The sequence below is a fragment of the Rhinatrema bivittatum genome, chromosome 14 (genome assembly GCF_901001135.1).
Source record: "Rhinatrema bivittatum chromosome 14, aRhiBiv1.1, whole genome shotgun sequence".
In the NCBI taxonomy this organism is placed as follows: domain Eukaryota; kingdom Metazoa; phylum Chordata; class Amphibia; order Gymnophiona; family Rhinatrematidae; genus Rhinatrema; species Rhinatrema bivittatum.
This window is the reverse complement of record NC_042628.1, coordinates 50,491,763-50,519,707: the sequence shown is the minus strand read 5'-3', so window position 1 is coordinate 50,519,707 and position 27,945 is coordinate 50,491,763. Positions and strand designations below refer to the sequence as shown.

Genomic DNA, 27,945 nt, shown 5'->3' with positions numbered 1-27,945 from the left:
TGAGCTGTAAAGAGACTGTAGATAGTGAATAGACAGGGCATGCTGTTATACATAGCCAGTACTTAGATGATAACTCACATAAGATCTTGAGAAAGCTCAGTAGCTGGAAAGGATTAGGCCCTCGAGGAGTGAGTACCTGGTTCCAGGGAAAGCTCTGAGAGAGCGGTGGTAACTCACAATTGTCTGTATCTGCGATAGCTTCTAGGCAGTAGAGAATCTTCAGCGTGTTCAGGAACATGGACCCTCGAGGAGCGAGTACCGGTTCCTATCTGCAATCTGAAATAGAGAAAAGAGAGAGAGGCCCCCGAGGAGCGGGTACCTCTGGTAAGTCTGAGGAGGCAGAGTAGCTTGGATGAATTTGTATCCTTGTCCAAGTCCGAATCGTAGTCCTTGCTAACTCAGTCTGTTAGCGAAAGTAAAGACCTTTTATGTTGGAAGCGAATGATGTCAATACAGGGGGACGCCCCTGATGTTCGCGCCCTTGCTGGTACATACTTCGGAGCGCGCCCTTACATCATCAGGAACATGGCGGATCCGCAGCATTGAGCTGGCCTGGGGACGCCGGGGAGAAGCGGCATGGAGACGCTGCGGCAGCAAGCCGTCCATCAGGCCCGGAGGAAGTCGCCACACAGGTAGAGAGGGTGGAGTGAGGGCGAAAGTAGGCACGAATGCAACATACAGATCTCATCTCCATGACGGCAAAGAGGAGGACTGGAGCAGCAAGCCATCATGGGATCCCATCCCTGCAATGGTGAAGACGTCTGGAGCAGCAAGGCCGTCACGGGATCCCATCCCCACGGCAGCGGAAGTAGGAGTTTGGCTGTTCCTAATGAAAAGGCTCTGAGTGTGTGTGGGTGACAATGGGAGCCTGGGTGTGCATGTCTGCGGGTGCGAATGGGAGCCTGGTTATGTGTCTTGTGTGTGTATAAGAATGGGAACCTGGGTGTGCATCTGTGTGAGAATGGGAGCCCCGGGTGGGGGGGGGGGGGGCGGTGAGAGAGTGAGAGCCTGTGTTTGTGGCAGAGCATGTGTGCATGAGTGCTTGTGTATATGTATGGGAGAGCTTGTGTATATGTATGGTAGAGCATGTGAGAATAAAAGCTTGCATGTGTATGAATGGTAGAGCATATTAGAGTGAGAGCATGTGTGCATATGTGCGCATGAGAATGGGAGCCTGGATGTGTGGGTGAAAATGGGAGCCTGAGTGTGTTTGTGTGTGTGGGTGAGAATGGGAGCCTGAGTGTGTGCATGGATTAGAATGGGAGCCTGAGTGTGCATGTCTGTAGGTGCAAATGGGAGCCTGGTTGTGTGTCTTGTGTGTGTATAAGAATGGGAACCTGGGTGTGCATCTGTGTGATAATGGGAGCCTGGGGGGGGGGGGGGCAGTAAGAGAGTGAGAGCCTGTGTTTGTGGCAGAGCATGTGCGCGTGAGAGCTTGTATGTATGGTAGAGCATATTAGAGTGAGATCATGTGTGTGTGTGTGTGTATGCAGAGTAGTGGTTCTCAACCTTTCTTCCATCATGAAACACCTGACAGATGATGTTCACATGAGTGACACATTGCATAGTACTGTTAACAGCTATCGATTAGTTTTGCAAGTGTTGATTTTGTCTGGCCTAGATTACTGTAATGGTTTATATATAGGTCTATCTGAAACTGCTACTAGACCTTTGCAATTGGTCTTGAACTCAGCGGTTAGACTCCTTACAGGTACTCGTATAAAACTGGAGTAATATGTTGTTTTAAAGAAGTTACACTGGTTGCCGGTTAAGTACCGGGATCCAGTTTAAAATTATTTCGCTAATACTTTCTTTGCTAAATAATATAGATTCGACCTGGCTGTGCTCCACGTTGCGAGTTTATAAACCCCAAAGAGAACTTAGGTCAGCGGGAAAAAACTTACTAGAAGTCCCGTCAGTAAAAAATGCAGCACTGAACATAACAAGAAATAGAGCCTTTTCGGTTGTCGGACCTATCCCATGGAACGCTTTGCCTGATTCTTTAAGGCAAATACCTAGTAGAAAAGAATTAAAAAAAGCATTGAAAACTCACTTGTTTCAGGAAGCATTTAAAGATATTGAACCCCTCAGTCAGAGTAAATAGTGTTTAGGTGAGCTGTTCTCAGATATACTTTACCATTGTCAAGTTGATATTTACTTTTTTGTTTTAATTTCTGTTCTTTAAGTTTTTTTAAATATATAATTGCCAATTTTACTCTCATATCACCTTTTTATGTTATTGATAATTAATGTATGCTGTAGTTTTATTCTTACTTTGTTGAAACTCTGTTTTATTATTTTACTTTATTTTAATTTTATATTATTGTAAACCGCTTTGATCAGTATCGATACTGGTAAAACGGTATATAAATATGCTAAATAAAATAAATACAAAAAAAAAATTCAATATTTTATTGTTGAAAATGATGCAAGAGAAAGATAACATTCTTTAATTTCAATAACTGCTTACAAAATATTATTAAATGTTATTTTTTTGAAATAAATGTTAATTTTTGCTTACTGCATCAGTGAGAAATCTGGGACTGATATGCATATGTAGTACTCAGTTTTTCGATACAAACCTGTTAGGTCATTTTGTGCTGTATGCAACTGTAATTTTTATTATGTATGTTTTATCTTGTAAAACTCTCATGCATTTCTGTTGTGCTCCGTGGCCGTGGGAGCCACAGCCGCGGACCCCCTACCTCACCCGCGACGGCGACCTGCCGCGGGAATCCCGGGGGAGGACCCCGACGCTAGGCCCTCGCTCCGGCACAGGTCCCCCATGCCGACCGCCGCAGGAGGAGCCGCCCCTGCTCCTCCCTCGTGGCGTCCTGCAGCGTTTCCCCCGCGAAGAAAATCCAAGATGGCCGCCGCCATCTTTAGGCGCAAGGCCACGCCCCCTTCCTAGACTTAAAGGGACCTGATCCCTTTAACCAGCTGCACCCTGTGTCTAATCAGCCTGAGCAGGGGAAGTATAAAGGAAGGCTTCCTCTGCTCATTCCTTGACTTGGCAACGTCCTCCAACGCAATCTAGTCTGCTTGCTTCGGTGAGTTCCTTGTGCTCGGACTCTGGTTCCTGTTTCGTCTTGGTGTTCCTGGTTCCTGACTTCGGATTGGCAAGCGGTGATTCTCTGGTACACGACTTCGGACTGGTGAGCGCCGACCCTCTGGCACTTGACCTAGGACTCCTTCAAGATCACCGTCTCCAAGGGCCCACCTAAGTCCCAGCGGCCCGGGTCCCTATGGGCTCCTCCTGGGGGGACCGCGGGCTTCCAGGGCGAAGCTCCAGTCAGCCCTTGCACTGACACCTGACCTCTCAAAGGTCCGCCTAAGTCCCAGCGGTCTGGGTCCCTACGGGCTCCTCCTGGGGGGCCACAGACTTCCAAGAGTGAAGACACACTTTTCTTCTTGTCCCTTCTTCAGTCTCCGCTGCCGTCTCAGTCTCCAGTACCAAGGGTCAGCTCGTCCCATCTTCTGCTCTGCCTCGCCTCCCGACGAGAGAACCTACGGGTCCTCCGAAAGGTATACCATCCTCCCTTCGGCCAAGGGTCCACAAGCTTGAGCGTAACAATTTCACTGTCAACCTCAGAAAGTTCTGACCTCTTCTGGAGTTTATACAGAGCAGAGTTAGAAAATTTTCCCTTTCAGCTCACCACACAAAAAATATATTCAAATTCTGATATCCCCTCAGTAATAGTACTTCAAAAATCCCTTCCCTGCTAGCCACTGTGTGAAATAAATTGAAAACCTGTTAAAAGACGTTTAGAAATTATATAGCATACCAGCCATACCATAAGAGTACCAACACCCAGGACTTGAAAGGCAACAACCTCACCCATGAAAAGCAAGACTGCAAGGATAGAACCCAGTACTCTTACTATTGGAAAAAGAAAGAAAGCCGGACTGCTCTAGATTCCTACACAGAATCTACATCCTAATTAGCAGAATCCCTCACCTCTGTCAAACATGCAGAATGCAGACTGACCCATACCTACTACAGAATAAAAGATCATAAATTATAAACAAGCATACAGAGAAAAACTGAAACTCCACCAAGTAGGGGGAGGGGCGGCAGGATGGCAGGCAGGATACAGCATGCCTGCAACATTTCTGGCTTGGATTGGTGGTGGCAGTGATTGCCAGGCTTGAGGGAAAAGCAGCAGTAGGGAGCAGTGATGGGGGATTTTAAGTACCAGCTCCTTACTCTGCACTCTCCTCAAGTAGCAAGCATGTGGCTGTTATAGAAATTTGCTATGTCAAATTTTTGGTGACGCGTCTTCTGCCCCTTGGTTACAGAACAGTGTGTCCCGACATGCTGGTTGAGAACCACTGATGTAGAGAATATGAGAGTAAAAGCCTGTGTGTGGAGGGGTAGGGGAGAGAGTATATGAGAGTGAGAGCTTCTGTTTGTGGTAGAGAATGAGAGGGTGAGAGCTTGTGTGTGTGTGTGTATGGTAGAGCTAGAGTAAGAGCGTGTGTGTGTAACAATGTGAGAGCGAGAGCTTGGGGGGGGGGGGGGGGGAGAAGGGAGAGCATATGAGAGTGAGAGCTTGTGTGTGTGAGTCCGTGAGAGAAAACATGAGCCTCTGTGTGTGTATGTGTGTGTGTGTGTGTGTGTGTGAGAGGGAGGAAGGGAAGAAGACAGTTGGAGAAGAAACAGAATGAGAAGCGATCCTAAAAAGGAATTAGGAAATAACAGACAAGGGAAAAGCAGGAAAAAAAAAGAGATTGGGACCAACTGATTAGAAAAATGCAAAGTTGAAAAAAAGTATTTTGAGATTTTATCAATTGGAATACGCCATCTTTCGGAATGTGCATTTCTTATATTTTGCTCTTTCTTCAGTATTCCTCAGTTCAGAGACTTTAGTTTCTCAGGCTTTTTATTTTGGTTTTGTCTGCAAGTTTCTGTTTCTAATTTATAGTCTCTTATTTCTATATTAGGTAAGGGTTAGTCTCTGTTTTGCCTGTGTGTGACTGAAGTGCAGTATTTCTGCTAGCATGTAGTTTCTCTATAGTAGACCAGCTTGTTCTGTTACTCCAGTAGGTGATGTATTAATGATCTAGGGCCTGGTGTAATATTTGCATTGCTTTTTCATAAGGTTGCTGAGAGTTAGTGCTGTGACTGTATGGTATGGCAAGGTTCTAGATGTCTCTTTTTTTTGCAGGAGTTTGTGTTGCTTCACAAAATGTTTAGCAAAGGAGAGAGATTTTTTGCTGAGGTGACACCAGAATTTGAATATTTTTTTTTCATGTTGGTTGTAAAGTGAAGTCTTCTAGCTCTACTCTGCACCTGTTCTGATGATTAATGCTATTTTATTGTATTTATGATGATTTATGGCTTTCTGCAAAGAGGATTCATAAGAACATAAGAAATTGCCATGCTGGGTCAGGCCAAGGGTCCATCAAGACCAGCATCCTGTTTCCAACAGAGGCCAATCCAGGCCACAAGAACCTGGCAATTACTCAAACACTAAGAAGATCCCATGCTACTGATGCAATTAATAGCAGTGGCTATTCCCTAAGGGGCAGATCTTAAAACATACGCGTGGGCGTAGATTTGTTCGTACAACCCAGCGCGAACAAATCTACGCCCGATTTTATAACATGCGCATGCCGCACGCATGTTATAAAATCTGGGGTTGGCGTGCGCAAGGGGGTGCACACATGTGCACCTTGTGTGCGCCGAGCCCAAGGGGAGCCCTGATGGCTTTCCCTGTTCCCTTCAAGGCCGCTCCGAAATCGGAGCGGCCTTGAAGGGAACTTTATTTCCCCCCCCGGCTTCCCCTCCCTTCCCCTATCTAACCCACCCCCCATCCCTAACTAAATCTCCCCCTACCTTTGTCGAAAAAGTTACGCCTGCCCAAGGCAGGCTTAACTTGCACGCGGCCAGCTGGCTGCTGGCGCTCCATTCACTGGCCGAGGGCTGCTTCGGAGGCCTCGGCCACATTCCCGGAATGCCCCGGGCCAGCACCACGCCCATGGCCCCGCCCCAGGAATGCCCCCGAATGCCGCGCCACCCCCACTCGCCCCCAACATGCCCCCCAAGCAAAGCCACGAGCCTTACGCGCGTCCCGGGGCTTTGTGCGCACCGGCGGCCTATGCAACATAGGCGCACCTCTGCGCAAGTCCCCTGCGCGGGTAAATCTGGCTGGATCCTCTGGCAACAAATTCCAGAGCTTTGTGTGTTGAGTGAAAAAGAATTTTCTCCGATTAGTCTTAAATGTGCTACTTGCTAACTTCATAGAATGCACCCTAGTCCTTCTATTATTCAAAAGTGTAAATAACCGATTCACATCTAATCGTTCAAGATCTCTCATGATCTTAAAGACCTCTATCATATCCCCCCTCAGCTGTCTCTTCTCCAAGCTGAACAGCCCTAACCTCTTCAGCCTTTCCTCATAGGGGAGTTGTTCCTTCCCCTTTATCGTTTTGGTTGCCCTTCTCTGTACCTTCATCGCAACTATATCTTTTTTGAGATGCAGCGACCAGAATTGTACACAATATTCAAGGTGCGGTTTCACCACGGAGCGATACAGAGGCATTATAATATTTTCCATTTTATTAACCATTCCCTTCCTAATAATTCCTAACATTCTGTTTGCTTTTTTGACTGCTGCAGCACACTGAGACGACAAGTTTGAAGTATTATTCACTATGATGCCTAGATCTTTTTCCTGGGTGGTAGCTCCTAATATGGAACCTAACATCGTGTAACTAGAGCAAGGGTTATTTTTCCCTATATGCAACACCTTGCATATGTCCACATTAAATTTCATCTGCCATTTGGATGCACAATCTTCCAGTCTTGCATGGTCCTCCTGTAATGTATCACAATCTGCTTGTGATTTAACTACTCTGAATAATTTTGTATCATCCGCAAATTTGATAACCTCACTCGTATTCTTTTCCAGATCATTTATTTATATATATTGAAAAGCACTGGTCCAAGTTCAGATCCCTGAGGCACTCCATTGTTTACCCTTTTCCACTGAGAAAATTGACCATTTAATCCTACTCTGTTTCCTGTCTTTTAACCACTTTGTAATCCACAAAAGGACATCGCCTCCTATCCCATGACTTTTTAGTCATGAAAGAATGCATTGATTTTTGTTTTATTACTTGACTGATTGGATCTTTTATTTGTTTCTTTGCTTTCTACTTGAAATACTTGTGCATTTCTAAACTGCAATAAATATAAAATAAATTAATACAGATTAATAAGGAATTTTTAATGCTGGCAAGTGCTTGAAATAATTAAGGTAAAATGTTTTAAAGTTTCATGCATAATGGCTGTTGCAAACTTCTTAGAAAACCATTGTAGGGTGCAGTATATGGCATTATTTATCAATAAGAATACAACTAGTAGGTCTCAGACCTGCTTGCCTACAGCCCACCCTTGTTAACCTTGTGCCCACCCAAGAAATGAGTTCTGGCTGTGCCATTGGGCTAGGGTGAGTCAAATGTGAGGGGAAGGGAATGGAGTGAGTGGGAAAAGGTGTATGAGAAGGAAGGGAGTAGAGGTGAGAGAAGTGGGTGAGTGACAGAGGGATGGATATGTAAGGGAAGAAAAGGCAGTATGAATGCGGGGAAGGAAGTGAGAGGAAAGCGGGGAGTGGAAATAAGATGGGAGTTCAAATGAGAATGTGAAAGGGACTCTCTTATATGTTTATGTGAGAGTAAGCTTGTGTGTGAGTCAACATGTGTTTATGTGAGGCTTAACGTGTGCAAGTCAATGAGAGTGTGTATGTGAGAGTCAGCATCTGCAAGTCAGGGAACCATCCTCTTCTTGTGGAAAGTCGCATTCAGCTTGCACACACACCAGTTGCAGACAGGGGGTGAAGGGAGGTGACATGTGCAGACTGTAGGAAATGGTGAGATTTGAGTGTCCCTACAGGTAGGCAGGCACCCTGAAGCCTGACATGCCGAGTGAGCGTGTGAATGAGAGAGTCAATGAGCAAATGAGTGAAAATTAACATGTGTGTTAGAAAGCGAGTGAGTATGTGAGAGAGAAAGAGGATAATGTCTGTGCACAACCTCCAGTCACGCTAGAATCTAAAGTCCCAGTTATGGAGAGTGGGGGATTTTTAAATCTTTAATCATTTTAATTATTGGGCGTTACTGGATATGTTCGCTTTTTTGAAATATGTTATTGGTGTTTGTGAAGTTTTTAAACATTTTTATGAGTTTTTAATTATTGGTTCAATTTGTCAGCTGTTTTGAAATATTTTTCTTTGTATAGTTTTTACTATTATTTTTGATGTTTTGTATTTTATTATTGTTGTATGAAGAATGGTTATATTTTTGTTTTTCCCATTGTATGTGCACTGCATACAGAGTCAGGCATCTTGCAGTTTCCAGTTCAGTTTTTATCTGCATGTTTCTATTTATACTTTATGGTGTCTTTATTCTGTATTTGGTGAGGGTCTGTGTTCTGCATGTGTGACCACAGTGAGGTATTCTGTTAGCGAGTAGTTTTTGTATAGAGGCCTATAGCAGCTTGGCTTATTTTATTTCCTAATAGGATATGCAAGTACAAGGTAATGCAGATGAGAATGAATTTAATCAATCCTACTTTTAAGAAGTAATATTTCAAAGCGATAGTAACGCAATAATATACCTGGACTTGACCAACATTACTCAAATAATGATTTTATTTATGAAATTGTAACCTAACTTTATTGGCACCTGTTAGAATGTAAGATATCCTACATTTACTTACCTTAGTCTATGTGCCTATTTGTAAACCGTTGCGATGGTATATAACTTAGCGACGGTATAGAAAAGTTTTTAAATAAATAAAATAAATGCAAATTTTGATTTAGTGTACCTCAAGGTTTGAGCAAACTTGAAAGTGTGCCATGAAATAAAAAAGGTTGAGACCAGCCAAATGCAACAGTGGATGCCTGGAATGCCCTTCCAGAAGAGGTGGTGAGAATGAAAACAGTAAACAAATTCAAAATTGGACTGTGGATTCCTAGAGGCTCGTGGTTGGAAATGAAGGAAAGGGTGCATGGGAGTAATCTGCATGGAGCAGAGGTTACTATCCTTAATAGAAGGCACAGGATTAATACCCTTAAAAAATTAGCTTTGATGCTTGTGACATAACTGCAATATCGCTTTCTCTGTTGAAAGCAGGGGAAAAAGAGGAATTGGAGTCAGATGACAGCCATCGCTGGGCCCCGACTTTTACAGTCCAGGGTACTGACATGCAGACAGACATAAAGCATAAGACTGCTTCTATAGCCAAGACCAAAAGCAAAACATGTTCAAGCAGCATTGTCAGAATTATTAAGAAGATTGCTCACCCCGTAAAATTGTTGCTAGTAGTAATTTTGTCATGTGTTTCACAGTTGCTTGGTTTTGATTCCAAATATTGCTACCCTTAACATAAGGTTTGGGGGTAGCCTGCACGGAAAGGAAAATTGGTTTTTACCTGCTAATTTTCGTTCCTGTAGTACCACGGATCATTCCAGACAGTAGGTTGAGCCTCCTGTCCAGCAGATGGAGACAGAGAAAAACTGAAATGGTATCCTATATCAGGACAGTGCTCACCCTGCGACCCTCAGTATAAACGGTATCAAAGCAGAGAAACAGACTCAAAAAGTATCCAAATAAGATCAAGCAAGTAACCAAACATGAATAATAACATGTAAACTTGAAAAACCAATGCAAGAACAGCTCATATATATACATCCAAATAAGAGATACATCTGGTGCCTCAGAGTACTGTCAAAGCATAGTTCTGCAAATAATAAGAAGAAGGCATTTCCCATGTATCTGTGCAGAATAAGCTTCGAGCGGGCTGAAAAGTAAAAAGTAAAAAGGAAACAGGGAGGGAGTCTGGAATGATCCGTGGTACTACAGGAACGAAAATTAGCAGGTAAGAACCAATTTTCCTTTCCCTGTACGTACCCAGATCATTCCAGACAGTGAGATGTACCAAAGCTTCCCTAACTAGGGTGGGACCGAGACAGTCCCACTCAAAGCATCTGTCTGCCGAAGGAACCAAAACCTGGCACCTGTACATCAAGACCATAATGCCGAGCAAAGGTATGCAGAGCTTTCCAAGTAGCCGCTCTGCAAATTTCCTGCGGAGAGACCAGCTGGCTCTCCATCCACGTGGTAGCCTGCGAACGCAAGGAATGGGCTTTTAAACCCTTTGCAATCAGCCGTCCCCGACAAAGATAAACAGACACAATTGCCTTCTTTAGCCAGCGAGCAATGGTAGCTTTAGAGGCCTACTTCCCTCTATTTGGCCCGCTCCATAAAACAAAAAGATGATCAGAGACCCGGAACTCATTGGTACCCTGTAAGTAATGCAGCAGGGCTCTTTTAACATCCAAACGCCTCAGGTCCCCGCCAGAGGTGCCCGCAACATCTTCCGGAGAAAAAGTGGGAAGTTCCACGGACTGATTGACGTGAAAGGAGGACACAACCTTAGGCAAAAAGGATGGAACAGTCTTAATGGAAACCCCTGAATTTGAGAAACAGAGAAAGGGCTCCCTACAGGATAAGGCCTGCAGCTCAGATACTCTCCTGGCTGATCAAATAGAGACTAGAAAAACTGTCTTGAGAGTCAGGTCTTTGAGGGTAGCCTGCCGAAGGGATTCAAAGGGAGCCTCGAAAAGACCACAAAGTACCAGATTAAGACTCCAGGACGGGCAAGTAGCCCGGACTGGCGGATTCAAATGTTTAGCCCCTTTAAGAAAACGGATGACATCCGGGTGGGTCGCCACTGCATGCCCGTCTATTCGCCCCAAGAGGGAACCAAGAGCCAATACCTGTACTCGTAAGGAATTGAAAGAAGAGGCAAGAGAAGAAATCAACTTCGTACTAAGAGAAAAGAAATACAGCAAAAAGGAGGGAGCTGCAGGTTCACCAGTCTGCATCTGCTGGGGTCAGAGAAATACTGAGGGTCGCAGGGTGAGCACTGTCCTGATATAGGATACTCTTTTAGTTTTTCTCTGTCTCCATCTGCTGGACAGGAGGTTCAACCCACTGTCTGGAATGATCCGGGTACGTATAGGGAACTACAGTTACTACCCTTAACAGACCCGCATTGAGCAGCAGTTAATACCATAAGAAACTTGTTGGGCAGACTGGATAGACCATTTGGTCTTTTTCTGCCATCATTACTATGTTTCATTAGCCCCACTTTAAGTCAATTATTCTGGCTCCTAGTCCAAAGCAAGATTCAGTTTAAAACTCTGCTTTGTGCTCAGGTGTGTCAACAATATGGCCAGATTATCTCTCCCTGTTCTCCTAAAACCCTGCAAGAGAATTCTGTTCCTCCCATATGGTCCTTTTATCCTCCCCTTCGGGCTTCTGCCAAACTAACCTGTACTTGGCTTTGTGCATTCAGCTCCTTCACCCCTAAACTCTGGAACAAGATACTGCTATTCTACTTCCTACTTCTTCAGGGCCTGAATATTCAAGCAAGTCTTCCCCTAATTCCATCTGAAATGGTGACAAGCCGCAATAAGAAAGAGCCTTCCTCTATCCCTTGAGTACTGGAGCTTGATCTTGAGACTGTAATAGCACCACAGAAGATCTTCTCACTCTCAGGACGATGAGCACCTGTTTTCGTAACGCGCGCGCAGCCACCTCCTAGGCACCTCAATGCAGTATTTAAATGAGAGAGAAATTGGGTGCACTAAGGGAGAATGTTTGTTTCTGGTGCTGAAGAGTTTATTGCATCGAGCGCCCACAACTGCAATGGGTGTGCAATATGAGTATCCATTTTGATTGTGCTTCTTTTTGGTTATTTTGCTGAGATGCTGATTTTTAATGGTCTATGGTCGTCTAAATTGTGCAGTCATAAGAAAGTTGCGCTTCCTTTTGATCACATCAATATACGTACATTTTTCTCCACCGCTAGCAATAAATTCAAGAGTTAGGATAATACTAAGGAGGAGGACACATTTATCGCAACACAGAGGACCATATTTTTTTTAAATGTTTCTCATGCGAGTTGACTTTACTCCACCTCTAGAGTTGGAGTTAAATTCCCCGTGTTAAAATATGTGTGTTGGGTGCCCAGCCTCTGTGCACACTTTCCTGCATTGGGCAGTAATAGCTAATTTCCTCATCTACATGGAATTTACATGTGTTGGGCACTATCAGGTATGTGTTTGTTAGTGAATGCATTTTGAACGCGCTAATTTCCTTACTGCATTGGATGCTGTTCTTGAGCAAGCCAGCTGCAAGTAAACCTGTGTGCTAGGCTGGGCGCACTTTATTGTATCGGCCTATCAGTGGTTCTCTCCTACAAAACTAGGTTCCTTACCCTGAATCACCTATTCATCCCTCTACCACCTTAAATTATCAAAATAATCTCCCCATACCTAATTTTATCTTTACATCCTTCCTTCATCTTCAGTCTGTGAATGTTATTTATTTAAAATATTTTATATTCTGCCTATATCAGACCAGTCGTGCTAGGTGCAAGAAATAAAATTATAAACATTCGAAAGATTCTCTATTGTACATAAGAATACAAATGGAGTGTCCTTGGAAGAGCAATCCATGCTATAAGGCCAGCTATAGAGAAGGTAGGATCTCATACTTTTACTAAATAAACAAGCTTTCTAATAATCCTTTATTAGCTGACCTTAGAGCTCTGCACGACTTATATATCCTAAGGATTGAATTTAGTTCAATTGGATTAATATCATAGATTAATTTGTGAATCAATAAAAGATGTTAAAATCTTATTTGTTCCTTGAAGCATTTGGTCCTAAGGATTAATATCTTATTTTGAGTTTTGTATGCAAGCAACCAGTCTTATTTATTGTTAGCCGGAAACTCAGGTCTATCATGTATTTATTTAAATGTTTGAAAAAATTGCTGTGACATCACGATTTTTACAACAACAATTATAAATCACCTCATGTTAGAAAATTTTTTTTAAAGTACCAGACCTCATAAACCGGCATAATTAGTAATGCTAAATTAGCATATATTGTTTTGCCAACGTATATAATCATGGGTCATAGTTGTATAAATTTTTTTATGCTTCCGTGAAAGTAAAATTGTCTCTTAACTAATTAGTGACTATATCAATTTCTCTTTTTTCCTTTTTCTTGAATCATATTGACATGAACTTAGCTTAAGTGAAGAAACGCCATGTTCTTCAGATGAGGCTAGCGTGGAAAAAGCCCGACACTGGATCCGTGTTTCGGCTCGTGCCTTCGTCGGGGGCCGAAATAGCTGTCAATGCAGAAAGACGTATTAATACAAACTTATACTACTCATAAATAGATACTTATCAATAATGCAGGGAGTATTCGCTACACGGACATGATACTGGGAGCGGCTTAAGTTGGCGGCGTCTGCCGATGTTGCGTTTCTTCCACCCAGAGTGTGTAAAGACGCGCTCCTTTTTTTTAAAGGGCTGATAACCAATCATAATGTGACACGTCAGAAATGATGTAAATGAATAATAAGTGCCATTTAAACCAAAGAAAACCATTCAACGGCAATATTGAGACCAAGTGGCTGTATCGTATTCAATTTGAAAATCCACTGCTGCTCTCTGATATTCAATAATTTTTGTGGATCACCCCCCCTCCCTGATAGTTGAATAACATCAATCACCCTCCATCTGAGATCCACAAACTGATGTTTCTTTGAAAGGCAGTGCGCTACAATAGGAGCTTGTAGTTTTTCTGTTTGTAAACAACTTTTATGCTCAATAAGTCTTGTACGTATGGGACGTTTAGTCCGACCGACATACAACAGTTCGCATGGACATTTAATGATATATATGACAGAAGATGTCTGACAATCTGAATGAGTCCTAGCTGGCCATTTTCTACCTTGACTGTCTGTCCAGTCAGGACCTGCTGAAGTGGTATTACACATGGAGCATTTTTGGCAAGGCCAATGACCAATCGGTAAATCAGATCTATCAATATGAGCAGGTGAAAAAAATGAATGTGTGAGAATCTCTCTTAGATTCCTACCACGACTGTACGAGATTATTGGTAAATCTGAAAAAATGTTATGAATCTGTAAAACATGCCAATATTGTCGTATAATAGATGCTATTACAGCAGATTTTGACGAAAAACGTATCGTGCACACCAAAGGATGTTCTTCAAGCGTTGATGATTCCTCTAACAATAACCATTGCCGATGTGCGTTGGACGCTCGTTTCCAAGCTTTCTTTATAATACGTGATGGATAATCACGTTGTAACAAATTACTCGCCAATAATTGAGCTTGTAGATGAAATTCAGAAATTTCTGAGCATAAGCGTCGTAGCCGGAGAAATTGTCCGATGGGCAGATTCCGTTTAAGACTGTAAGAGTGCCAACTAGAAAAATGTAATAAAGTATTACAGTCCGATGGTTTTCTGTATAATGATGTAATTAAATGATCATCCTGTTTCATAATCCAAATGTCCAAAAAATTGATTGTGGTATGATGATAATGCATAGTAAAAAAGATATTATCGATGAAATTTAACCAATCTAAAAATGCATTGAGATGTTGAACGTTACTGTGCCACAAAAAGAAAATGTCGTCGATATAACGAACCCAATGGGAAATCTGCAAAAAATATACAGAAGGATAAATGTGTATAGACTCAAAGTCAGCCATAAATAAATTGGCCAAACTTGGCGCCATGGTAGTGCCCATGGCAGTTCCATGGATTTGTTGATAAAAACCTTCGTTGAAAACAAAATAATTTTCTTTAAGCGCTATTTCCGCCAAATTCAACAGAAAGGTGGTGGGAATGCGATGAGGTCTAATCCTAGTCTCTAAATTATGTTCCAAAATGGTAAGGGATTGCTGTTGGGGGATACTCGTATACAAAGCACGTATATCAAGAGTAACTAAAATGACATCAGTAGAAAATTGAACAGAAGCCAAGATGTTCAACATCGATTTAGTGTCTTTAACATACGACGTTATCTATGGAACCAATAGTTGTAAAAATTTGTCAACAAACACCGAAAGTGGTTCAAGGAGAGACCCAACAGTACTCACAATTGGTCTACCTGGTGGATTCACTGGGTCTTTGTGGATTTTTGGAAGCATATATATAGTTGGAGTACTATAAGCAGAGTTAACAAGAAAAGCTTTCTCTTTTGAAGTCAAAAACCCAATTGCAAAGGCATCTTCAACGATTTCTTCAATCTTCAGAAGAAGGGATGGACCCGGATCTTCAGATAATGGGAGATAATTATTATGATCTGAAATGTGAGACATAACTTTTTCTACATAATAAGTACTGTCCATGATAGTTACGGCTCCTCCCTTATTGGCTTGTTTAATAGTAATTGATGTCATCTTTTTCAATGTGGTAAGTGCAGTATACTGGTCCTTGGATAAATTATATCGGGGTGGATCACGTATGGATTCGGCAATCTCCAAATCATGTAAAACTAGGTCCATAAAGGTTTTAATATGGGGATCTGGGGGTCCCGGTGGGATCCACGACGATTTCGGTGCCACTATAGAGATATCAATAGCCGGTGGATGGTTACAAAAAAATAATTTGATTAATAATTTCCTGAAAAAGCAGTATAAATCACAACGAGTTTGAAAAGGATCATAAAAATAAAAAGGAACGAAAGACAATCCTTTTTCCAACACCTGTGTTTGAACTAAAGATAATTGAGTCGATGACAAATTTATGACTGTTGGTTTTGAACACTCTGTGAACGTGTCTGCGGACGACCTCCCGTATCCGTCCAAGCACGGGAACGATTGGAGCTGTTGTGAAAAAAACGACGAGTAGATCGTCTATTAGTAGATCGAAAGTTGTTATATCTTGAATCATTAGTTCTAACATTATCATATCTTGTATCTGCAACATTGGTATTGGTCGAGGGGGCAGGTTCTTCCTCCGAACCAGAAGATGATTAATCAAAGCCGGCGAAACCGACTCTTCTAGGTTTCGGTGCATTTTTTCGTTGCCAGGGATATATTGTCCCTGCGGCATAGTCTTTCTCGTCCCTCTTTAATTTCGTGATTTTGAATTGACGGATTTCAATCCTGAATTTTTCAATAGACTGATTGTGTTCATGGAGATGTTTGTCATAATCTTCTAAAGACTCAGCAGTTTGCAATATAGATTTTGTCTCAGCACATGTAGTTTTCATAGTTTCAGCTAATTTGCTGGTGGTTTCTACAATTAATAACATAATGTCCAAAGAACATTTATTAAGGATTGCTATCCATTTCTTAACAAATTCATCATCTTCACCATATATTGAGGGTGCGAGATTGATCCGTAATCCGCGGGGAATCATTTCCAACTTTATATATTGCAATAAAGTGGCAACGTGCAAATCTAATTTAATTAAATTTTTAGCAGATTCTAAGAATGACGCCCAAGTTTGTGTTTCCTTTTCAAACTCGTTGTGATTTATACTGCTTTTTCAGGAAATTATTAATCAAATTATTTTTTTGTAACCATCCACCGGCTATTGATATCTCTATAGTGGCACTGAAATTGTCGTGGATCCCACCGGGACCCCCAGATCCCCATATTAAAACCTTTCTGGACCTAGTTTTACATGATTTGGAGATTGCCGAATCCATACGTGATCCACCCCGATATAATTTATCCAAGGACCAGTATACTGCACTTACCACATTGAAAAAGATGACATCAATTACTATTAAACAAGCCGATAAGGGAGGAGCCGTAACTATCATGGACAGTACTTATTATGTAGAAAAAGTTATGTCTCACATTTCAGATCATAATAATTATCTCCCATTATCTGAAGATCCGGGTCCATCCCTTCTTCTGAAGATTGAAGAAATCGTTGAAGATGCCTTTGCAATTGGGTTTTTGACTTCAAAAGAGAAAGCTTTTCTTGTTAACTCTGCTTATAGTACTCCAACTATATATATGCTTCCAAAATCCACAAAGACCCAGTGAATCCACCAGGTAGACCAATTGTGAGTACTGTTGGGTCTCTCCTTGAACCACTTTCGGTGTTTGTTGACAAATTTTTACAACCATTGGTTCCACAGATAACGTCGTATGTTAAAGACACTAAATCAATGTTGAACATCTTGGCTTCTGTTCAATTTTCTACTGATGTCATTTTATAGTTACTCTTGATATACGTGCTTTGTATACGAGTATCCCCCAACAGCAATCCCTTACCATTTTGGAACATAATTTAGAGACTAGGATTAGACCTCATCGCATTCCCACCACTTTTCTGTTGAATTTGGCGGAAATAGCGCTTAAAGAAAATTATTTTGTTTTCAACGAAGGTTTTTATCAACAAATCCATGGAACTGCCATGGGCACTACCATGGCGCCAAGTTTGGCCAATTTATTTATGGCTGACTGAGTCTATACACATTTATCCTTCTGTATATTTTTTGCAGATTTCCCATTGGGTTCGTTATATCGACGACATTTTCTTTTTGTGGCACAGTAACGTTCAACATCTCAATGCATTTTTAGATTGGTTAAATTCCATCGATAATAATATCTTTTTTACTATGCATTATCATCATACCACAATCAATTTTTTGGACATTTGGATTATGAAACAGGATGATCATTTAATTACATCATTATACAGAAAACCATCGGACTGTAATACTTTATTACATTTTTCTAGTTGGCACTCTTACAGTCTTAAACGGAATCTGCCCATCGGACAATTTCTCCGGCTACGACGCTTATGCTCAGAAATTTCTGAATTTCATCTACAAGCTCAATTATTGGCAAGTAATTTGTTACAACGTGATTATCCATCACGTATTATAAAGAAAGCTTGGAAACGAGCGTCCAACGCACATCGGCAATGGTTATTGTTAGAGGAATCATCAACGCTTGAAGAACATCCTTTGGTGTGCACGATACGTTTTTCGTCAAAATCTGCTGTAATAGCATCTATTATACGACAATATTGGCATGTTTTACAGATTCATAAAATTTTTTCAGATTTACCAATAATCTCGTACAGTCGTGGTAGGAATCTAAGAGAGATTCTCACACATTCATTTTTTTCACCTGCTCATATTGATAGATCTGATTTACCGATTGGTCATTGGCCTTGCCAAAAATGCTCCATGTGTAATACCACTTCAGCAGGTCCTGACTGGACAGACAGTCAAGGTAGAAAATGGCCAGCTAGGACTCATTCAGATTGTCAGACATCTTCTGTCATATATATCATTAAATGTCCATGCGAACTGTTTGTATGTCGGTCGGACTAAACGTCCCATACGTACAAGACTTATTGAGCATAAAAGTTGTTTACAAACAGAAAAACTACAAGCTCCTATTGTAGCGCACTGCCTTTCAAAGAAACATCAGTTTGTGGATCTCAGATGGAGGGTGATTGATGTTATTCAACTATCAGGGAGGGGGGGGTGATTCACAAAAATTATTGAATATCAGAGAGCAGCAGTGGATTTTCAAATTGAATACGATACAGCCACTTGGTCTCAATATTGCCGTTGAATGGTTTTCTTTGGTTTAAATGGCACTTATTATTCATTTACGTCATTTCTGACGTGTCACATTATGATTGGTTATCAGCCCTTTAAAAAAAAGGAGCGCGTCTTTACACACTCTGGGTGGAAGAAACGCAACATCGGCAGACGCCGCCAACTTAAGCCGCTCCCAGTATCATGTCCGTTTAGCGAATACTCCCTGCATTATTGATAAGTATCTATTCATGAGTAGTATAAGTTTGTATTAATACGTCTTTCTGCATTGACAGCTATTTCGGCCCCCGACGAAGGCACGAGCCGAAACACGGATCCAGTGTCGGGCTTTTTCCACGCTAGCCTCATCTGAAGAACATGGCGTTTCTTCACTTAAGCTAAGTTCATGTCAATATGATTCAAGAAAAAGGAAAAAAGAGAAATTGATATACTGTCACTAATTAGTTAAGAGACAATTTTACTTTCACGGAAGCATAAAAAAATTTATACAACTATGACCCATGATTATATACGTTGGCAAAACAATATATGCTAATTTAGCATTACTAATTATGCCGGTTTATGAGGTCTGGTAGTTTAAAAAAAATTCTCACATGAGGTGATTTATAATTGTTGTTGTAAAAATCGTGATGTCACAGCAATTTTTTCAGAGATTTACATTTTGCTGCTATCACTCTGTGTAAATTTTGAAGAGAGTCTTTTTGGTACATTTATTTAAATGTTTGTCAGGATTTTGTAATTGTGATTTTATTTGATGTATTTTTTATTGTAACTCGCTTCAGTCAGTGTTGTAGATAGCGACAATGAGTAACAAATCAATAAACTAAAGCGAGAGCCTGTGTGTGTATGTGTGAGAGAGAGGGGGGCATATATGTGTGTGTAAGAGGGTATGAGAGCATATGTGCATGTATGTATGAGACAGAATGGGTATGAGTAAGAGCCTGGGTGCATGCGTGTGTGAGACAGCCAGTATGTGTGTGTGTGTGTGTATGAGAGAGAGGGGTTGTGTGAGAGCCTATGTGCATGTGTGAGAGAGTGTGAGTGTGTGAGGGAGAGAGAGTCTTTGAATGTAAGAGGGAGGATGTGTGTAAGAGAGAGAGTATAAGTTTTGTGCAGCCCCCCCATCCCCAAATCCAACACAATCTTAGGGCAACTAGAAATCAAATGATCCCAGACATGGAGGGCAGGAAATTATTTTTATTCTTATTAGTAAATGTTGGGTGTTACTTGATGTGTCTATTTCAAAATATTTTATTAGTTTTTGAGAACTTTTTTAACATTTTGGGCCAGATTTTAAATCACCTATGTGCGCTGGGCCAATTTTCAAAGGCCCAGCCACACGTGTAAGTTCCCGGGGTTAGGGAAAAGGGCAGTCCGGGGGGCGGAGCAAGGCTAGAGGTGCCCGGCACAGCGGCCATTTGTCTCTGTGCTGGGGAAAATCGCATGCCAGCAGGGTGCCGGCGTGTGCAAATTGCTCCTGCTCAGAAGCAGGCGCAAAAGGTAAGTTAATGATTTTGGGGGGGTTTAGGATAGGGATAGGGGGAGGTCAGGATAGGGGAAGGGAGGTCAGGCTAGGGGGTTGGGAAGTTCCCTCCCAATCCACTCCTTAATTGGAGGGAACAAGGGAAGGCCCCAATGTGTTTCTGTGCATAAATGCAAAAATCTTCTCCCCTTGCGTGCACAGACCCGGCATTTTATAACATGCGTGTGTGCCGGCGTATGCATGCACATGGACGGTCACGCGCAATGTTTTAAAATCTACCTCTTTGGGTTTAATTATCTAAGTTTTGTTCACAAGCTGTTCTGAAATATGTATTCTATTAGTGTGGTTTTACTATTATGATTGATGTTTTAGAGTTCTTGATTCAATTGCTTTTTGAGGAATGTTGGCACTTCTGTTTTGCACTGCATAACAGAATCTGACTTTTTGAAATTTCCAGTTCAGTTTTTGTCTGCACATTTCTATTTATACTTTTGGCATCTTTCTTCTATATTTAGTGAGGAGGTATTCTGCTGGCATGTAGTTTCTGTGTAAGGATCTTTAAACAGCCTGGCTTGTTCTGTTTGCTTAATAGGAGGTGTATTGATTTTTTAGAGCCTGGAGTAATATTTGCAATGTTGCCTTTTTATAGGTAGGGATGGTACTGTTTGAGTGCTGGTATTTAGTGCTGTTTTGGTATGGGGGATTTATTATATTATAATTGTAATGCAGATTACTCATAGCTTTCTGAGGGCCAAGCCCACATCAAACATCCTTTTCAGAAGGCTTATTACCATATGGGCTCCAAGTATCGTTTTTGCAGGGTTTTCTGATTGGCACCACAGTAATATATGTAAAAACAATATACTGTATATGTTCTGATATTTTTACCTCAGAAGATGATGAATGTCCTTTTTCATGTAAAATCTTATTATAAATGCATTATTTGTAATTGTGTTTGGTGAGGGCCTGGAAGTACAGTGCGCAAAGCTATAAAGTTTGCCTAGAGCGTCTCATACCCTTGCACCGACCTGGAGAGAATTCACCATACACAGACTGCCACCTTTCACCCATCTCCCACTACTCCAGGAGGCAAATGTTGGGGAAATATGGGAGGCGGGTGGTAGGGTTCCTGGGAGTGTGGCAGGAACTCTTAACTTTAAATGATGCCCGATGAAGTCGTAGATCAAAACGTCCACCCGCCTATATAAACGCGTGTGAAGGGTGCTTAGAACAACAGTTTTATGTGCAACAAAAAATATTTTCTAAAAAATTCATAGAGATTGGATCTGGTAAATTATGTGATTTCCTGGGCACTTCTCTGATAACTGCTTGGGGCCCTTTGTGGGCGAGAGGCAGTAGATTATAACAACTAAGTACATAGCATCCTCTGATACTGATCCTTATTAGTTTTTTAGTCATATTTATATTTTCTTTTGGTTACATCTTTTCATTTTTTCTCATTTCCCAAAGTTGACAGAGAAAATCGAAGACTTCCAGCAAAAGAATGAGCAGGAAAAACTCTATAATCCGGGGGGGGGTGGTGAAGAAACAGCAGCTAGAACAACATGGACCAGAACCAGAACCCTGGAATTGTCCTGGTTATTGTTCGTTTGGATCCTTTAATTTTATCTTACTTTTATTATCATTATTCTATAAATTGTCTCACTTTACTTTATCCATTTCATGTATTACTTTGACAACACATGTAAAAATTGTCATGCCAATGAAATTATCTGAACTTGTTTTCTGTGGTGTTTGTTCCAGCCTCACCCCCTTTCCTCCTGTGCTAACAAGCAGGATTTTGGGAGATACAGAAGGTGAGGGGCTGGAGCTGATACAGGGCAGTCTGCAGCTCTCTGAATCCCAGGACTCAGACTCAGCTGAGGGTAGAATGTGTGTGTGGTAGCTTGTGTGTATATGTGAGAGAAAGAGATGAGCCTGTATGTATGTATGTATGTGTGAGAGCCTGTGTGTGCGTGTGAGGGTGTTCATGAGAGCCTGCGTCAGGGAGCTGCGAATGATGTGTAGAGGTGGGGAAAGTGAGGGAGACAGATATGGACAGGTAGATGTGTGTGGACTAGTGGAGTGGGGGTTGGAAGAGAGAATCAATGGCAACCTCAGGTGACCACAAGTTCCCAGGTATGTTAGAGGTGAAACTGTGAATATTCTGATGATAGCCAAGCTACTAACCGTAAAAAGGTACTTGCCCAACAGTTTTATGCTTTCAAGCACTCTGGATCTTCAGCGGAATTATCCCCCAGAACTGCCAGTAGGTTTTAATTTCCACTCATACAAGCATCAATAAGGCATGGCCCAATAATGAGGGGATTATTTTTCCAATAAGAACATGCCATACTGGGTCAGACCAAGGGTCCATCAAGACCAGCATCTTGTATCCAACAGTGGCTAATCCAGGCTACAAGTACCCAAAATCTAAGTATATCACATGCTATCCAGGGATGGCAAGGAGATGGATTGATTCAAATGAAAGTCTGAGACTATCTTGGGCAAGAAGGATGGAACAGTATGCAGCTCAAACACTCCCAGAGTCACTCCAAAGGAGCGGCTCCCGACTGGACTGGAATGGGTAAATGTGAAATGGTCATTTACTCTTTCAGATAATACAAGCACTAGGGGGCACTCCATGAAATTAGAAAGTTGCACATTGCTGCTTGGCACCAGTGGATGTTTCTAGAGCTTTCCAAAATTTCAAAACCTCTTTGAGCATGTATGGCATCTACTATGATCCCACTCAAGTACCATGCCTCAGTTAAGATTTTTCTGCTGAGAGCAACAGGCATTTTTTGTTCTGGTGCTGCAGTTTATCTGCTTTGGCTCTGTATGACACCATTTCTGATTTTTCTCTTTGGCATTATCTGTGTGCCTTAATATTTTGCTTTTCCCTGTACTATGAATACTGAGGCATCTTGACAATTTAAAATTTTCTTTCACCTTCATGTTGGCATGTCCAGTTAGGTCACAATTCTTCTTTTATTTTTTGGGTCTGAGAGAATTTCTTTTGATTTTGTGCCACCAGTTTTTGTGGTGATGGTAGAGAAGACAACGAGTGGCTTCAATTTTTGCCCAGACTGTAGGCAAAATGTCAGTAACCAAGCATCATAAGTCTTGCAGCAAATAACTGAACAAAAATAAATAGGTTTCCCATTGCAGCATCTTCTCAAGGATGTTGCCGAGTTCCATCAAGATTCACAAGATTTAATCTTGAAGACTTGAAGGAAAGATGTTTGGATCCATCACACTAAAAAGCACCATCAAAATGCACAGAAAATGGAGTCGTAATGAACACTGGATGCAAGGGGACGCTGAAGTAGACATTGACTCCTTTGGGACCAAGTCATATTAATTGTTTAAATATTGATTCTCGACACAAGTTTGGGCGCTCCATTCTTCAGGGTCTTTTTGAAGGTCAAGGCCCATTTTTATGATTAGTATTGTCTTCCTGTTCAGTTGGTAGGACTGTTGTTTTCCCTGTTTGTTTATTAAACTTGTATTCTGCTAATCCACAGATTTCAGTGGAGAACAATATACATACATAATCAGCAACAATCTAGCTGTAATAAAGAGGAAAATTGCCCCACTCCTGCATAGCTAGTTTACATATCAAGCCCTGTCCCTCTCAGTCCCTGTACTCTCCAGCTCCACCTCTCTCTTTGTATTGGAATTGAGCTCTGCTCATCTTTCCCTATATTCTTCAACTCCACCCCACTGTCCAACCCACTCTATTACCACATATGGAATTTGAGCTCCACCTCCTGTGGCTGTACTCTCCAGTTCTCTTTCTCATCAATCTGCTCTCACTACCATACAGTCTACCCAAATTCACTGTGCATGCTCTATTACTACTACACTTCACAGTATTTCCTGTCCTTGGATGGGCTTTTCCTACCAATCAAAAATAAACCTGAAACAATAATAGAATAAAAACAACAGTACAGACACCTGCAGTGAAGTTGCTTATATATATTCTAGGGTACTATGCAATAATAGAATAAAAACAACAGTACAGACACCTGCAGTGAAGTTGCTTATATATATTCTAGGGTACTATGCAATTTTGTACACACATAATTGTTCATAGCATACATAATCCTCTGAAGTATGAGTAAAAAGCAGGAGAAAAAGGTCAACCCATGTGGTCGTAAAGAGAAAGTGGATTTGGTGGCTGTGTGGCTTAGGATGGTTGAAGGAAGGTAGCATTGGTCAACATGGGTTTAAATTAATGGCATTGGCAGCAGTATCTAGGCAGCAGCAGAAGTGGGTGGGTTTGAGGCTTGGGGGTGGTATCTAGCCATGAGGTGTGGGTGCGATAGAAAGTGGAGGGGACTAACATGGGGGAGAGGGAGCAAATGGGTGGGATCTGGCTTTGGAAGTGTAGGGGAGGACATAGTTATGTCCTGCATGAAGTGAGGGGGAGAACAGTCTAAGCCTTATATTGTGCAAGGTGCTAACTACAATACTAAATAGTGGCAAAAGGTTAATAACTGTTTATAAGAACAATGAAATAAAACCATGAACAGACGGCTGCTCGGGGTGCACTCTGTGCGCAGGGAACACACGCGGAATAAAGAATAGCTGAAGGTCTCAAGCAATTGAAAATTATATTGCAAAAATTGCAATTGTCATTGAGAGTTCAAATAGGCTTAAAAGTTCAATACCAAAAAAAACACAAAAGCCTCCAATGAAAATCCCTCACGAATAGAAATTATCAAGTACACCCAGGGATATAAGAATATATAAGCTGACGAACTAATGTCTGGTATTGCTTGTCTTGGGAAATGACCGTTTAAAGGTACAAACTCACTAGCAAGCCAATACCCTTAATCAATAAACATACACACTGTTAATGTGACTCCAACATTGCTCTATACTTCAACGGCAAGAGGAAATGTGAAAAAAAAAAGATTTGCATTCACCAAAAACAGGGGGAGTAGCTGCATTCACAAAAAAGCAGAGGAGTAGCTTGCTTGTTGCGGCGGTTACTATCCCAAACCAAATAAGCCTGATACTTCACTTTCAATGGATATCCAGCATAGCTCTCTGCTTCAACAGCAGGGGATGAAGAAAACAGGATTTAAATTCAGACAACAACTGACAAGGACTGAATTACATAGTCTGGGTAAACAAATAAGCATGGGTGTAGCTTGCTTGTTACGGCGGTTACTATCCCAAACCAATTAAGCTAGATACTTCACTTAGATGCAGCTCCAGCACTGCTCTCTACATCAGTGGTGGGGGTGGAAGATAAACAGAACCAAAAAGTTACTAATAAAGGCCAAGAGTATCGGATAAGTATGAGAAAACAAAATGTGTGAAAGCTTGCTGGGCAAACTGGATGGGCCGTTTGGTCTTCTTCTGCCGTCATTTCTTTTTTTTTTTTTAATTATATTTATTCAAATGAACCAAAAAAACAGTACAGCAAACAAGAACTATTACAGTTTCATTTGACATTTTGTGAGTTATTCCTGAACTGATTCCCCTCCCTCCCTCCCCCTCCCTCTCTTTGTGTATGGTAAGGTAGAAAGTCAATAGAAAGTCAGTGGTTGGTGTTGGTTGAGAAATGCGGCTGCTCCCAGGTGCGATGGGTAGTATTGTTGGTCATGCATCCTCCAGAACTCCAGTCGAAATGTGATCAATATCTAGTGCGGGGCCCCAGGGGTCTCGTGTAATTCCAACCCTAGGAGCAAGGTGGTTAATAAAACCTGCCCATATCAAGGGTGTATCCACCAATCTCTTTGGCGTAGCTGGTGTCGAAAGGACATGTTCCATGGAGCATAGGCTCAGCATCTTTCAAAACCAATGGTCAAGGTTGGGCCTGTCTGAGGTCAGCCAACCCGCTAGTATGACCTGTTTCCCCACGAGACCTGCTTTTTTTAGAAATAAAATCTCATAAGGAGTTAGGTGCAGGTGGGCTGCCGTCATTTCTATGTATGTTTCTATGTTTCTACTGATGCTAGTAATAGCAGTGGCTATTTTCTAAGTCAACTTGATTAATAGCAGGTAATGGACTTCTCCTCCAAGAACTTATCCAAACCTTTTTTAAACCCAGCTACACTAACTGCAATAACCACATCTCCTGGCAACAAATTCCAGAGAGTTTAATTGTGCATTGAGTGAAAAAGAATTTTCTCTTATTAGTTTTAAATGTGCTACATGCTAACTTCATGGAGTGCCCCCTAGTCCTTCTATTATCCGAAAGTTAATAACCGATTCACATTTTCCCGTTCTAGACCTCTCATGATTCTAAAGACCTCTATCATATCCCCCCTCAGCTGTCTCTTCTCCAAACTGAATAGGCCTAACCTCTTTAGTCTTTCCTCATAGGGGAGCTGTTCCATCCCTTTTATCATTTTGGTTGCCCTTCTCTGTACCTGCTCCATCGCAACTATATCTTTTTTGAGATGCGGCAACTAGAACTGTACACAGTATTCAAGGTGCATTCTCACCATGGAGCGATACAGAGGCATTATGACATTTTCCGTTTTATTCACCATTCCCTTCCTAATAATTCCTGTTTGCTTTTTTGACTGCCGCAGCACACTGAGCCGATAATTTCAATGTATTACCACTATGACGCCTAGATCTCTTTCCTGGGTGGTAGCTCCTAATATGGAACCTAACATCATGTAACCATAGCAAGGGTTATTTTTCTCTATATTACAAAATTCAGTCAAGGATAACCACAAACATAATTGCTTCAGAAACTGACAGGATTATGAAAACAGCATTGTAAACATCTGTCATAGTCACATAACCCCAGATCTGTTCTTACTTTAAGTGAGACAAAAGCAGGGCCGGTTAAGGACAACTGATGCCCTAAACACAGCCCAAGAATGGTGCCCTCCCTCAGCCCTTCTAATACCTGTCAAGATATTAAGACTCAATTAGTGCTGAAGGTGAAATAAGAGATTAAAAATTCAGTTTTCTTTCAGGCCATACCTCACAGCTATATTAACTATAAACATTTTTTTAAATTTTATTTAACACTAAATAGCAGTAAGCAATGTAAGCAAATTATTTACTTATAACTAGGGGGCAACTGAAAAAAATGCACATTTTCAACACTGTGGTGCCCCCCTCCCCCTTGGTACCCTATGTAATGATTAATCTAGTGCTGGACAAAAGTAATATAATTCTCTTAGACAGCACAAGAGTTAGGTGCATTCTGGAACATGTAGTTCCGAATTTCCTATTTCACAAGAATTGAGGACACCCATCTAGTTTTAGACTTTTCTGTATTTGTGCTTCCAGTCAAGGCAATGCCCTCTCGCATGGTTCTAATCTTATGTCTCCCTGTCCCCTGCTGCCCGCTTACCTATGAGGATAAAACGCCAGACTGCAGGACCCCTGCAGCCGAACATAAACTCCATGTCAGAAGAAGCGCTGTAGGTCGTTTTTGTCTAGATAGGTTCAGAGCAAGATCTCTGCCTGCAAAGGAAGAGAAGGATTCACGCCTGCTCGAAATCTTCCTAATCCAGTCCGTGGGGAAACCACAAATGACAAAAGTCACATTTAAAACGGACGCCGTGTCGCTATCAAGGCTTCAGGCGGAGCCGATCTCTGGGTTTCGTTCCTATGGCTGTTTCTCAGTCTCTCTCAGGGTAGGCAGGCATGCCAAGCTCCTTCCCAGGCACTCCCTCTATCACGTGACTGCTGGCACTGACCCTCCCCGCTGCAGCTGCAAGGAAAAGCCAGCATTGCTTGCGCACAATTCAGTGCAGAAGGCAGGGCCAGCCCGGCTTTAGCGTAGCATTGGCTGGGGGCACTGTGAGACCGAGAGCACGCCACATCTGCCTCCATACGTTCAGCTGGCTTTATAGCACGTCAGCTTCTGCTGCCCAGAGCCGTGAGATCACACGACGATCAGAGAAAACTGACAATACGGCCCTCTGGGAATGGAGGAGAAATTTGAAAATATTAGGAATCGGGGAGGGGAAGGGAGAGACCTAGTCTATCTCATTTTTTTTAACATTTGACATTAAGAGGTGCTGGGGCAGGGAGAGAGA

General features: G+C 41.8%; 1 protein-coding gene across 3 annotated transcripts in view; it reads right to left on the bottom strand.

Moving 5' to 3' along the window:
* Window positions 1-27,555, bottom strand: part of LOC115075845 (carcinoembryonic antigen-related cell adhesion molecule 1-like) — a 78,990-nt gene extending 51,435 nt beyond the window's left edge. For all 3 annotated transcript variants that reach the window (XM_029576693.1, XM_029576695.1, XM_029576696.1), the window contains exon 1: window positions 27,255-27,555. In XM_029576693.1, the coding sequence (XP_029432553.1) occupies window positions 27,255-27,309 (55 nt within the window). In that variant the 5' untranslated portion in view covers window positions 27,310-27,555. The remainder of the gene's footprint in view (window positions 1-27,254) is intronic.
* Window positions 27,556-27,945: the final 390 nt, after the last annotated feature.